Consider the following 13,166-nt stretch of genomic DNA (forward strand, 5'->3'; position numbering starts at 1 on the left):
GTTTGCGCTTGAAAATGAAATACCCCTTGCACTTTAACGCCTGACTTTATAGCATTCGACCGCCACGAGCTCACAGTGACGCACCGTGAGCAGAGGCCTGTAATTGGCTCATATGTGACGTCTGTGCGTGAGTGCTAGCCAATGACTGCGCGTTTCCTCTTTTCAAACACGCGGAGGGTTTCCCGCTCGAGCAGCTTCTGTTGACTACATCAAACAAAGAGTAAATTACACTTCCCGGATCTTTATACTCACATTGATGTATTTATTTGTTCTGAAATACTGGCCTTAATTCCCAGTGGTTGTGCAGATCTTGGATTAGAACACAATCACATTACAGTCTATATAAAAGCACCGCAGCCAGAAAGGACACACTGAATTTTTCAACTAAACATCGAAATACATCTAAATAATAAACTAAATTAACCATTTAAACTAAATTACTGATCAAATTATTGATCTAAAGCCCACACTTTCACTGTATGATACTTGAAATTTTTCCAGAATGGCTATACAGCTGAATAAAATTATGCTGCATTATTTTCCTGTTTAACACTGTAAAGCTGCTTTGAAACAATCTACATTGTTAAAAGCGCTATATAAATAAAGTTGACTTGACTTGACACTAGTGTTTCCGCCCCGTATAACAGTTTTTCTGTAGAGCAGCCGCTACTGAAGGGCAGAAGACCCAGAATAACATTGATCAATTTATCCCAAAGCTAATATGATATAGATTTTTATTTCATATAACTTATATTCAATACATTATCAGAACTTAAAATGCTTAACTATTCATTTAATAGTAGGGGAAATAGTTTAGGTAGTAAACACTCATTAGGGGATCATCATGTGCTTGTAGAAAAATAAACACCTTGTGCGACTCTTACTGTTGTATTTGTCGATGCAGAACAATGATACATTTTACTGTTTTTTATGTAATTTCCACTCTCAACCTAATAATTGTTTATGGGGGTTTATAAACAATAACTGAGAAATGCTCTTTATCAGATAAAATGGGTGGCTCTTAAAAGAGCCTTTGGGTTGCGAAAACAGTATTTAATCAGTTTATTTGGATTTGGCGGCCTTCTCGGTCTTCTTGGGCAGCAGCACCGCCTGGATGTTGGGCAGCACGCCGCCCTGAGCGATGGTCACTCCGCCCAGAAGTTTGTTCAGCTCCTCGTCGTTGCGCACCGCCAGCTGCAGGTGACGGGGGATGATGCGGGTCTTCTTGTTGTCCCGAGCGGCGTTTCCAGCCAGCTCCAGAATCTCAGCGGTAAGATACTCGAGCACAGCGGCCAGATAAACCGGAGCACCGGCGCCGACGCGCTGAGCGTAGTTGCCTTTGCGGAGAAGCCTGTGAACACGTCCGACGGGGAACTGCAGTCCCGCCCTGGAGGAGCGAGTCTTAGCCTTTGCTCGGGCTTTGCCGCCGGTTTTGCCTCTGCCACTCATAATAATAATCGTTGGCTAAAATTTTCTCAGTAGAAAATATGAGAATGAGTGACCGTGTTTCGCCACACTGTCTTTATACGAGAGTGCCAGTCGCCCATTGGTTTAGAGTCTGAAGAGATTTCAACCAATCACTGAACTTCCCTCCAAAGCCCAAACCCCATTTTCTATTGGGATTAATTTGCACAAGTATTTGAGGAGTAAAAAAGACAAATAGATTAAACTAAAATATTTGATTACATAAATTGATTAAATAAATGAATATAAATGCATTACAGATGGTAAGGGAATTAAATCCCTTAATAATAATTTATCAACGCGGTTTTTCTGTGTGCAGTTAATATGTGTAAACATATATTTGAACTAACAGGGTGAAATTTAAACAGGCTTTTCAAACAATTTACTTCACTCTCGATGTGTTACTGGGCACATTGATCTTCTGATACTGTAGTTTTATGGTCTTTTGTAATATTGTAGTTTTATCACTGCCTTTATTGTGTGTGGGTTGAGTCACAATCCTCCAGCAGTGTCGAGTGAATATATTCTGTCTGTACTGAGTTATAAAACATCCCATTTGGACTGTAATCATGAATGTCTGAACCCCTTTCTGTCCATGTTTAATCAATTAATGTTTTATATATATAAAATGGATTAGTGATTCAAGACTTATATTATCTGGTCACTCATTGTTTATATTGTTAGTTTAGATTGCATGAATGTTTAAGGGGCCACAAGTCAAATATTGGCTGTTTCTTTTCAAAATAATCAAATCGGTAAAATACAGTTTTGCTCTTTTTCAGAATTAGTGGGTGGCTCTTAAAAGAGCCGTTGAGGAACAAACGTTATTTGTCTGTACTAATAAGACTTAACGTTACTTCTTTTTGGGAGCTGCCTTTTTAGGCTTGGCGGCTTTAGGCTTTGCCGTCTTGGGTTTCGCTGCCTTGGCTTTTTTGGGGCTCTTGGCTGCTTTCTTAGCGGCTGCTGGCTTCTTTGCCTTCTTGGGGCTCTTCGTCGCCTTCTTAGCGGCTGAGGCGGCGGGTTTCTTGGCCTTCTTGGGCGATTTCTTTGCGGCGGCTTTGGGCTTCTTTGCCGCGGCGCTCTTGGGCTTCTTGGCGGCGGCGGGTTTCTTGGCCGCGGGCTTCTTCGCTCTAGGAGCCGCTTTCTTGGCCGCGGGCTTCTTCTTGGTCTCGGCTTGCTGCTTGTTGAGCTTGAATGAGCCCGAGGCGCCGGTCCCTTTGACCTGCACCAGGGTGCCTTTAGTCACCAGGCTCTTGATGGCGATCTTGACGCGGGAGTTGTTCTTCTCCACGTCGTAGCCGCTGGCGGCGAGCGCTTTCTTCAGGGCGGCGAGGGACACGCCGCTCCTCTCCTTGGACGCGGACACAGCTTTGACGATGAGCTCACCGACGCCTGGACCTGCTTTCTTGGCTTTCGCAGCGGACTTCTTCTTGGGCGCTTTGGCCGGGGCGGCAGCACCCGGGGCTGGGGCGGTTTCTGCCATCTCTCTGATCGGATCTAAAGTCTTTCAAGCGCTGTCTGGTTTCAGCAATGACTGGCGCTCGCGCGGCGCTGCGGTCTTCAATGCCACATGAGAACCTTATAGACTCAACCTGCCCGCTCGGTGTCTGTGCGCGTCCACGAGCCCCTCACGCGTGTGTTTTCTTCTCTTACATTTGGGGCAAAACTGAAGCGGTAAAATAGTTTGTCACTGTCAAAACAAAGTGAACACCAAGCAGAGGTTCTGAGCTTTCATTAGAGACTAAAACACGCGAAGAGGATTTGTTTCTTTTGCCTCCATCAGATCAAACTCAAGGCGAGCATCAGCCACGGGGAAAAGCCGCGTGTGAATTTGATGGATAGTTTAAGTGTAAAAGTTGCTAAAAGCCCAAACGCGTCCTCTGTGTGTTCAGCAAACAGTCTGAAAGAGACTTTAATGAAATCAGCATCAGTGAGGGCGTGAGGAGGCTTTCATACAGCTGCTGTTTTGGGCAGCTTGAAGCACACGAACATCATCCGGAGGATCCGAGTCTCTCTGTGACTCTCATGTCTGGCCAGCAGATGATCTGTCCTCATAATAACAATAATCATAATAATAAATACTCATGATCACTCAAGTGTTTTAACTAAATCATCACATTGGTTTCTCCTCATCTCTCATTCATCTCAGTTTTCATGTGAATGAGGATAGTGTGCTTGTTCTATCTTGTACTTTTCTGGACAATGTTTGAAACTTTGTATTTCTAGCATATCTTATTCTAATATATTTCATTTATTGTTCTTGAAAAGCCTAAAGGTAAAGGACTCCTGTTATGTTTCTTGCGTACATTTTATTCATGACAGTTTGAGACGTAAGGTGTGAGTTGGCAAATTGTATCCGTGTCATTAAGATGGATGCACTTGGAAAGGCTGGGAAATAACGCCCAGCTTTTTGTATTAATATGCTTATTTTATTAATATGCTTATGGAAAACTGATTGCATGGCTTGTAATGGCTTGTCATAACATAAGAGCAAATGGGTGTCGGTACGTGACAGGAGGGCCTTGATGGACAAGTCTAAGAATAAAGAAAACATTCTGATAGATGATCTATAAAAGAGGAAGGATGCCCTCCCCTCACTTCAAGGAAATAAACCATCTTCAAAGACAACTGGAAATGTTTGTCTCTTATTCAGCGATGATTTTGTTTGCCACAACAGTCATCATGAAGGAAAACATTTATATCTATACATCTGTGTGTAAGCAAATTTGTATACAAGCAGGAATTAATAAAGAACTTATATAGGCAAAAATCCCTTTATAAGTGATTTAGAATAAACTCACAGTAAGCAGGTGGGAAATCTGAGGATGTCTGAAGGACGCTAATCCCAGCCTGGCTGTCCCCATCGCCTCAGCCCCCCAGCCCAGTCTCTGATAGAAGACCGAAGACTGGGAGATTCACATGGGCGACAGTTGTAATTTGTTACTGTAGGGCTTCATACAGTGCGTATCTTATTATACCCCACAGTTCACAGGTCTGATATTTCATCTAGTGGTTGAAAAAAAAGAAGCTTTTCAAAACTTTAATTGACCTATCGCTAAGCCCCTCCCATCGAACGCAGATGAGCCAATAGCAGTTGAGTATCAGTTGCGCTGGGACCGGAACTCGGACATCTTTAGGTTTCAGCGCCATAGAGAAACATTGGAAAATACGAAGCTCTCATCGATTTGATGGGGTTTATGCTACAAAAATGCTAAAATGTCGTGCCTGAGGCACTGATTCCAGGGATCCTGAGAGGATTTTCTGTTTGTCATACTCTCGTTAAGTTACGATTAAAGTCCCTGCTAACATACAAACCGAAATAACTAACTGTTCTGTAACACTAGGTCAAAAACACGAAGGTCTACATTTAATTTCCTCTCCATATTAAACTGGTTATATGTAAATTAATTTACGAAGGAGGACTCCTATTTTGATGGGTATTATAGTCTCCGGGTAGTGAAAGGACGCAGTTTATCGGAGTTTTGCAGATACAAAGTTTAACAGTTATTAACTGCAGCACCCTCGAAAAGGCATACGGTCTGTGTGTATGTTTGTTTACTGTTAGTTGTATGAGTGTTTTTGTGTAATTTGCTGTGTATGTCAATGGTAATGCAACGGAGAGAGAGAGTTTGTGAATGAGACGTTAGTGCGCACTTCTTATGCTTTGTTTGTTCAGCTCTTACAATGATTTTTTTGGACTGAAAAAGGACATAATAAACTTGATAAACCATCAGTTAAGTTTGGCCATCATTCAGACGGGATATACGCTACATTCTGTGTCCAAAAACATCTCGGGATAAGGTTTTCATGCTGACAGCTGTCATTGTAAGATATAGCAACTCCGTTTGCTTGTCCGAGTTAGCAACAGTAATTAAGGGGGGCGGGGCTTACCGATAGGTCAGTTGAACCAATAGAGTGGTGCAGGTCAGAGCCGGCCCGTCCTACAGGCGGTATAGGTGGTCACCTAGGCCCCGCCTCATCTGGGGAGCCCACCACGGCCGCCGCGAAACTAATAATCGTCTATTTGCACTAAATGCGAATAAAGCATCTGCCGTGATGGCAGATGCAATATCTGGTTGGGACTGACAAAACTATAAAAGTCATCAATAACTTCTCAGTAACAGTGGTGTAAGTCGTTAAACGGGTATGGCGCAAAGCAGGCACTTTTGATGCAAATCGACCAGAGTTCAAATCCAACTTTTGCAGAGCTCGTTCTTCGTGCTTTTTCCGTCGCATATAAGTTTGGAAAGGCATTTATTTTCAATAAATGTGAAAAAACTATGTGAAACTACAGAACAACAGACTAAATAAAATCCGAAAACATAAGAAACATACACAGTAGCACTTTACACTAATTTGCCTAATGAAAAAGAAGCGCAATCAAAGTTAAGGTATGCTCTTTTGACTGCTATAAGCACATTATTTATTGCTTGTGTCACATATGAGGGAAACATTGGAAGACATTCAGTGTGCGAAGTTATTAGTAGTTAATTATCTACTCGTGCATTTTGTATTGATTAAAGGCCATTAGGCTACATTCTCCAATAGAACAGAGAAAATAGTTCTCGTTCCCAGGGCTCATTTTGTTCTCGGAGCCCTGGTTTGGGAGTTCTCGGAGCTCGTTCTCGACACATCATCTGAGCAGAACTTTTTTCTTATGGGTGTCCGAGAACTATTGTGTGATTGGTCAGAAAGTGGGCGGGGTTGATGTTGAGAAACGGCACCTGCTTTTCTCGTGAAGTATGGAATGTCCTGGTCAGAACGAACTTTGTTCTTGTTCTTGCCACCTCGAGAAAACGAACAAATTTATTTGTTCTTGTGGAGTATGTAGCGAGCTTTACTGTCTGATGAAGTTATCGTAGTTGGTAATGAAGGCGGCGTGCCACCTACAGGCCTTTTAGGTGAAGTGTAGGTTCGTAAATACTGTAATGCGCAATGCCGGTACGAATCTCACTCGGAGCGGGTCGAGTAGGACCGAATTTATATTTTATACTTTCATTTGTTTAAGTCTTTTGAAATATTTTTACATATATGTTGTTGTTACACATTATTAAATGTTAATGCACATTTACACACTTAAATATTGAAATTGTCATTTTATGTGCTTTCTCTTCACTTGTAACATTGTTATGATAGTTTTTACTCCAGTGGGTCCTATTTATCGGGGTGGGGTGGGGTTGGAATTTGGGTTGCGGGGGTGTTAAATGGCCTCGGGTAGAAATTAGAAATCGCGTCCGCGGGGCACTGCGGTACGATCGAAAAGGCCACTTTCACGCAAAGGGGCAGGAGCTCATGCCCAACCCCCCCAAACCCCCATAAGCCCCCCACCCCACCCAGTTGCACGCCAAACTAAGAACAACTAAGAAGAAACAGTTAATTCAACGAAAATACATCAAATGTAAAGTGTCACACAGGGAATTCTAGGAATGTCATTTTACGTCTTTTTCACTGTAAATTACAAACTTGTTCTTTTTCACTTCCAAAAACTGTCAATTTAACTGTATATTACTGTAAAATTACATTAAATGGAAGGTTAGATCTATTAATGACTTAACATTTTTACAGTTTTTTACCGTTAAAATCATGATATCTAGTGTAACCCTCTGTCATCTCCTCCACACTATGGCTGAATCCGAAATCGCCCCCATTAAACCCTCATTCACTATTCCCTACGTTAGTCCACTGATACAGTTCACTAGATGAGTGAATGAAAACAAGTGAGTGAAATCGGACAGCCGTTGAGTGTACATCGGCTGTACACCCGTTATTGCGGTGCATTGTGGGATTGAATGAGTGCACTCAATAACGTCCACTATGGTTTCGGACACCATGCACTACAAATGGCTGTCCCTTCAAATAATGCCCTATTCGAGGGTATAGGGGGCGATTTTGGATTCAGTCTACATTTCCCATCATCCTTCCTGCTCACCACCAGCACTCAGCAGCCATCACCACACACAGTCCTGAATCCCCTCATCAACTCTCCCTTTATCTGCCACTGTTCCCTTCAGTGTCTGGTCTCGTCTATGACCTGTACACATGACCTACCTGCAATGCTCACCTGAGATACAGCACTCCTGATCCGTCTTCTGTCTACCGCTCTCTCTGATCCCCTGTCATCCTCCTGGATTCTCCCTGCACCAGCTGCCCTGCTTCTTCACCTGCAAGAAGGAAAGACCGTTTAACTATAAAATGATGCAGTCTTTGTAAACCAGAGGAGAGGGCGTTTACATTTTTGTTTAAAATTATTCATTTAAATCTCATTTTTTGAGATATCAACCTTAAATATGGAACAGCACTTTTTTAGATTTATGGCTTTGATTTTCTAGCTGTTTTAGAGTTCAACATGTTTCATAAAATATATATATTTATTTAAAATATTCACAAATCATTTTCATAAACTTAAACCTCTATAACTTTTTTTGGTTTCACTTTTTAAACTTAAGTCTGTGCTCCCAATATAATTTTTTTATGACAGTTTTTTGACATTGACATTTTTGTCCTCTATGGATGTGTAACTTTAATATTAACTCTATAAAACAAGAATTACTCTATATACTGTATTCTATATATATATCAATACCATTATTTATAACAATATCAGTTTAACCCTAAAGTAATCTTGACAAACGATATATCATTTGAAAGCTTTCCGATTCTAGTTTTCATATTTGGTGACTGATTTTCAAAAGAAATGACAGCGCAATAGAGAAATAGAAATGTGTGAGTTTTAGAGCCAGGAAGCTGGATCCATCTAATGGAGGAGTTTGGTACTGCGCACAGAAAAAAGATATCGACCTAAAATTTGGCATAGAGCTTCTTCAGATATTTAGCTCTGGTTTTCTTGAAGTTTTAGAGTTGGATATGTTTTGTAAAACATATATTTTATATAAAATTAAAATATATATGTTTGTTAATAATTTTCATAAACTTAAACTTGATAACTTTACTTTTACAGCTTTTTTTCACTTCGACAATAATCTAAAAGTGTTCCTTTTAAAAAGATACCAAACTTAAAGGGATAGTTTACCATAATTTACTCACCCTCAAATCATCCTAGGTGTATATGACATTCTTCTTTCAGACCAATACAATCAGAGTTATTTTAAAATATCTTTCACATCTTTCCATCATAAAAATATTTTGTAAATTATGACATATACCCTCAATGACAAATGCATAAAAAGTTAATTAATGCATTCATCGCTGTTTTGTTTTCTGGAAAGTGACTTGACTTGTAGCCGAGGAGGCAATGAGCCACGATGGGTTGAAGGGCTGAAGCGGAGCAATGCGGCCTTCGGCTGTTCGAGAGGCCTGGGCTGTGATCTTGAGTCTTTGACCATAATTTAATAGACTGAACAGAAGACCTCCGGTGGAGTCAAAGGGCAGAGGAGAGCTGGTGAATCAGGAGGATGAGGTGGAGCCAGGCAAATGGGTGGAACCAGTGGATGGGGCGAAGCCAGAAAGGTGGATGGAGCCAGTGGATGGGGCGAAGCCAGAAAGGTGGATGGAACCAGTGGATGGGGCGAAGCCAGAAAGGTGGATGGAGCCAGTGGAGAGGGTGAAGACAGGAGGCTGGATGGAGCCAGTGGAGAGGGTGAAGACAGGAGGCTGGATGAAGCCAGTGGAGAGGGCGAAGACAGGAGGCTGGATGGAGCCAGTGGAGAGGGTGAAGACAGGAGGCTGGATGGAGCCAGTGGAGAGGACGAAGACAGGAGGCTGGATGGAGCCAGTGGAGAGGGCGAAGACAGGAGGCTGGATGGAGCCAGTGGAGAGGGCGAAGACAGGAGGCTGGATGGAGCCAGAGGAGAGGGCGAAGACAGGAGGCTGGATGGAGCCAGTGGAGAGGGTGAAGACAGGAAGCTGGATGGAGCCAGTGGAGAGGGCGAAGACAGGAGGCTGGATGGAGCCAGAGGAGAGGGCGAAGCCAGGAGGCTGGATGGAGCCAGTGGAGAGGGCGAAGACAGGAGGCTGGATGGAGCCAGTGGAGAGGGCGAAGACAGGAGGCTGGATGGAGCCAGAGGAGAGGGCGAAGCCAGGAGGCTGGATGGAGCCAGTGGAGAGGGCGAAGCCAGGAGGCTGGATGGAGCCAGTGGAGAGGGCGAAGCCAGGAGGCTGGATGGAGCCAGTGGAGAGGGCGAAGCCAGGAGGCTGGATGGAGCCAGTGGAGAGGGTGAAGACAGGAGGCTGGATGGAGCCAGTGGAGAGGGCGAAGACAGGAGGCTGGATGGAGCCAGAGGAGAGGGCGAAGACAGGAGGCTGGATGGAGCCAGTGGAGAGGGCGAAGCCAGGAGGCTGGATGGAGCCAGTGGAGAGGGCGAAGCCAGGAGGCTGGATGGAGCCAGTGGAGAGGGCGAAGACAGAAAGGTGGATGGAGCCAGTGGAGAGGGCGAAGACAGGAGGCTGGATGGAGCCAGTGGAGAGGGTGAAGACAGAAAGGTGGATGGAGCCAGTGGAGAGGGTGAAGACAGGAGGCTGGATGGAGCCAGTGGAGAGGGCGAAGACAGAAAGGTGGATGGAGCCAGTGGAGAGGGTGAAGACAGAAAGGTGGATGGAGCCAGTGGAGAGGGGGAAGACAGGAGGCTGGATGGAGCCAGTGGAGAGGGTGAAGACAGAAAGGTGGATGGAGCCAGTGGAGAGGGCGAAGACAGGAGGCTGGATGGAGCCAGTGGAGAGGGTGAAGACAGAAAGGTGGATGGAGCCAGTGGAGAGGGTGAAGACAGGAGGCTGGATGGAGCCAGTGGAGAGGGCGAAGACAGAAAGGTGGATGGAGCCAGTGGAGAGGGTGAAGACAGGAGGCTGGATGGAGCCAGTGGAGAGGGTGAAGACAGAAAGGTGGATGGAGCCAGTGGAGAGGGTGAAGACAGGAGGCTGGATGGAGCCAGTGGAGAGGGTGAAGACAGGAGGCTGGATGGAGCCAGTGGAGAGGGCGAAGACAGAAAGGTGGATGGAGCCAGTGGAGAGGGTGAAGACAGGAGGCTGGATGGAGCCAGAGGAGAGGGTGAAGACAGAAAGGTGGATGGAGCCAGTGGAGAGGGTGAAGACAGGAGGCTGGATGGAGCCAGTGGAGAGGGCGAAGCCAGAAAGGTGGCGAAGACAGGAGGCTGGATGGAGCCAGAGGAGAGGGCGAAGACAGGAGGCTGGATGGAGCCAGTGGAGAGGGTGAAGACAGGAAGCTGGACGGACCCAGAGGAGAGGGCGAAGCCAGGAATCTGGATGGAGCCATAGGAGAGGGTGAAGACAGGAGGCTGGATGGAGCCAGAGCAGAGGGTGAAGACAGGAAGCTGGACGGACCCAGAGGAGAGGGCGAAGCCAGGAATCTGGATGGAGCCAGTGGAGAGGGTGAAGACAGGAGGCTGGATGGAGCCAGAGGAGAGGGTGAAGACAGGAAGCTGGACGGACCCAGAGGAGAGGGCGAAGCCAGGAATCTGGATGGAGCCAGTGGAGAGGGTGAAGACAGGAGGCTGGATGGAGCCAGAGCAGAGGGTGAAGACAGGAAGCTGGACGGACCCAGAGGAGAGGGCGAAGCCAGGAATCTGGATGGAGCCAGTGGAGAGGGTGAAGACAGGAGGCTGGATGGAGCCAGTGGAGAGGGCGAAGACAGGAGGCTGGATGGAGCCAGTGGAGAGGGCGAAGCCAGAAAGGTGGCGAAGACAGGAGGCTGGATGGAGCCAGTGGAGAGGGTGAAGACAGGAGGCTGGATGGAGCCAGTGGAGAGGGCGAAGCCAGAAAGGTGGCGAAGACAGGAGGCTGGATGGAGCCAGTGGAGAGGGTGAAGACAGAAAGGTGGCGAAGACAGGAGGCTGGATGGAGCCAGTGGAGAGGGTGAAGACAGGAGGCTGGATGGAGCCAGTGGAGAGGGTGAAGACAGGAGGCTGGATGGAGCCAGTGGAGAGGGTGAAGACAGGAAGCTGGATGGAGCCAGTGGAGAGGGTGAAGACAGGAGGTTGGATGGAGCCAGAGGAGAGGGCGAAGACAGGAGGCTGGATGGAGCCAGTGGAGAGGGTGAAGACAGGAGTCTGGATGGAGCCAGTGGAGAGGGTGAAGACAGGAAGCTGGATGGAGCCAGTGGAGAGGGTGAAGACAGGAGGCTGGATGGAGCCAGTGGAGAGGGTGAAGACAGGAGGCTGGATGGAGCCAGAGGAGAGGGCGAAGACAGGAGGCTGGGTGGAGCCAGTGGAGAGGGCGAAGACAGGAGGCTGGATGGAGCCAGAGGAGAGGGCGAAGACAGGAGGCTGGGTGGAGCCAGTGGAGAGGACGAAGACAGGAGGCTGGGTGGAGCCAGTGGAGAGGACGAAGACAGGAGGCTGGATGGAGCCAGAGGAGAGGGCGAAGACAGGAGGCTGGATGGAGCCAGAGGAGAGGGCGAAGACAGGAGGCTGGATGGAGCCAGTGGAGAGGGTGAAGACAGGAGGCTGGATGGAGCCAGTGGAGAGGGTGAAGACAGGAGGCTGGATGGAGCCAGTGGAGAGGGTGAAGACAGGAGGCTGGATGGAGCCAGTGGAGAGGGTGAAGACAGGAAGCTGGATGGAGCCAGAGGAGAGGGTGAAGCCAGGAGGCTGGATGGAGCCAGCGGAGATGATGAAGCTTGGAAGCTGATGGTTAGGAGGGTGTGACCTTGAGCAGCTCATTATGGCAGTGTTAATTATTTGGAAAGAGGGAGAAGTTCATGAAGCACCTGCTGATGTTTGCATTGTGATCGATCGATGGAGTTAAAGAATCAAATCATTTCAGTAGATTATAGTAAACCTGCAGTGATGAGGTCTGGATGTGTTTGAAAGAACGTCTCAGAGTTTTAGTTGATAGATGTTTATGGTGATGTTTATTTTTTGTGAGGAAACACAGTATATATATATATATATATATGTAAATTCAGAACCAATAAAAATAGTACTTTTAAGCAATTTTATGTATGAAATGATAGAATTTTTACATAAAGGCAATAAAAAATGGAATGTCGTGATATTAACGTAATGTAAATAGTAGGATTGAACAAACTCAAATAATATAAAAGTGATTGACCTAGAGAAATTAAGTTGATAAAAAGTAATAAATTAAGTTGAAAAGTTGAAATCATAAAAGTCACACTGTTAGCTATAATGATATGAACAGTTGGCTCAACTTAAACAAATTACTTCAATATGTAACACCTAAATATGTCAGTTTGTTCATTGTAGTTTCAAAAGTCTGACTGTAGCACTAAATAATCAAGACAAAATGTACAGTTACATTTAATATATGTTAATCAAACTTTAAAAGTGAGAAGAAAATCATATAATAAAATTAATACAATAACATTTTATTAAATTATTTTAAATAATTTAATGAGAGGTGTAACATAATATTAAATAGATTATATAAAGAATGCATGTTTGTTTTTACTCTATAATACAAACATTGCTTTTTCATCCGAGCAGGTTTTATTTTAATTTTTTGAATTGTGAATCAATAAAACCTGTTTTTATAAAATGAGCAGGTTTGATTGACACGGTTTTGGCGTTTTCCACTAGAGCCCGCTGTTGTCTAGGCTTGTTCATGCCAAGTAACTCATTTAATTTCGCCCAATTATTTTATTTTATTTTGTTGTTATTTTTGTTATTTTAATTGTTTGTGCCTCTGTTCTCAAATTCAAATAACTTTAAGAAGATTTTGCCCGACCTAAACAAGATGCTTCCCTCTGGCACGATAGCAAACTGAAAGAC

General features: G+C 45.0%; 2 protein-coding genes across 2 annotated transcripts; both read right to left on the reverse strand.

Annotated features, from left to right (window-relative positions):
* Positions 1–1,062: 1,062 nt before the first annotated feature.
* Positions 1,063–1,449, reverse strand: LOC307122032 (histone H2A; the record flags this gene model as incomplete). Its single annotated transcript, XM_079809833.1, has 1 exon — positions 1,063–1,449. One exon carries the CDS (start codon positions 1,447–1,449, stop codon positions 1,063–1,065), a length of 387 nt encoding a protein of 128 aa, XP_079665959.1.
* An 868-nt stretch (positions 1,450–2,317) lies between these two features.
* On the reverse strand, positions 2,318–2,947 carry LOC307122024 (histone H1-like; the record flags this gene model as incomplete). The annotated part of the gene is made up of 1 exon (XM_079809825.1): positions 2,318–2,947. One exon carries the CDS (start codon positions 2,945–2,947, stop codon positions 2,318–2,320), a length of 630 nt encoding a protein of 209 aa, XP_079665951.1.
* Positions 2,948–13,166: the final 10,219 nt, after the last annotated feature.

This window comes from Gobio gobio, assembly GCF_949357685.1.
Source record: "Gobio gobio genome assembly, chromosome: 25".
NCBI lineage: Eukaryota > Metazoa > Chordata > Actinopteri > Cypriniformes > Gobionidae > Gobio > Gobio gobio.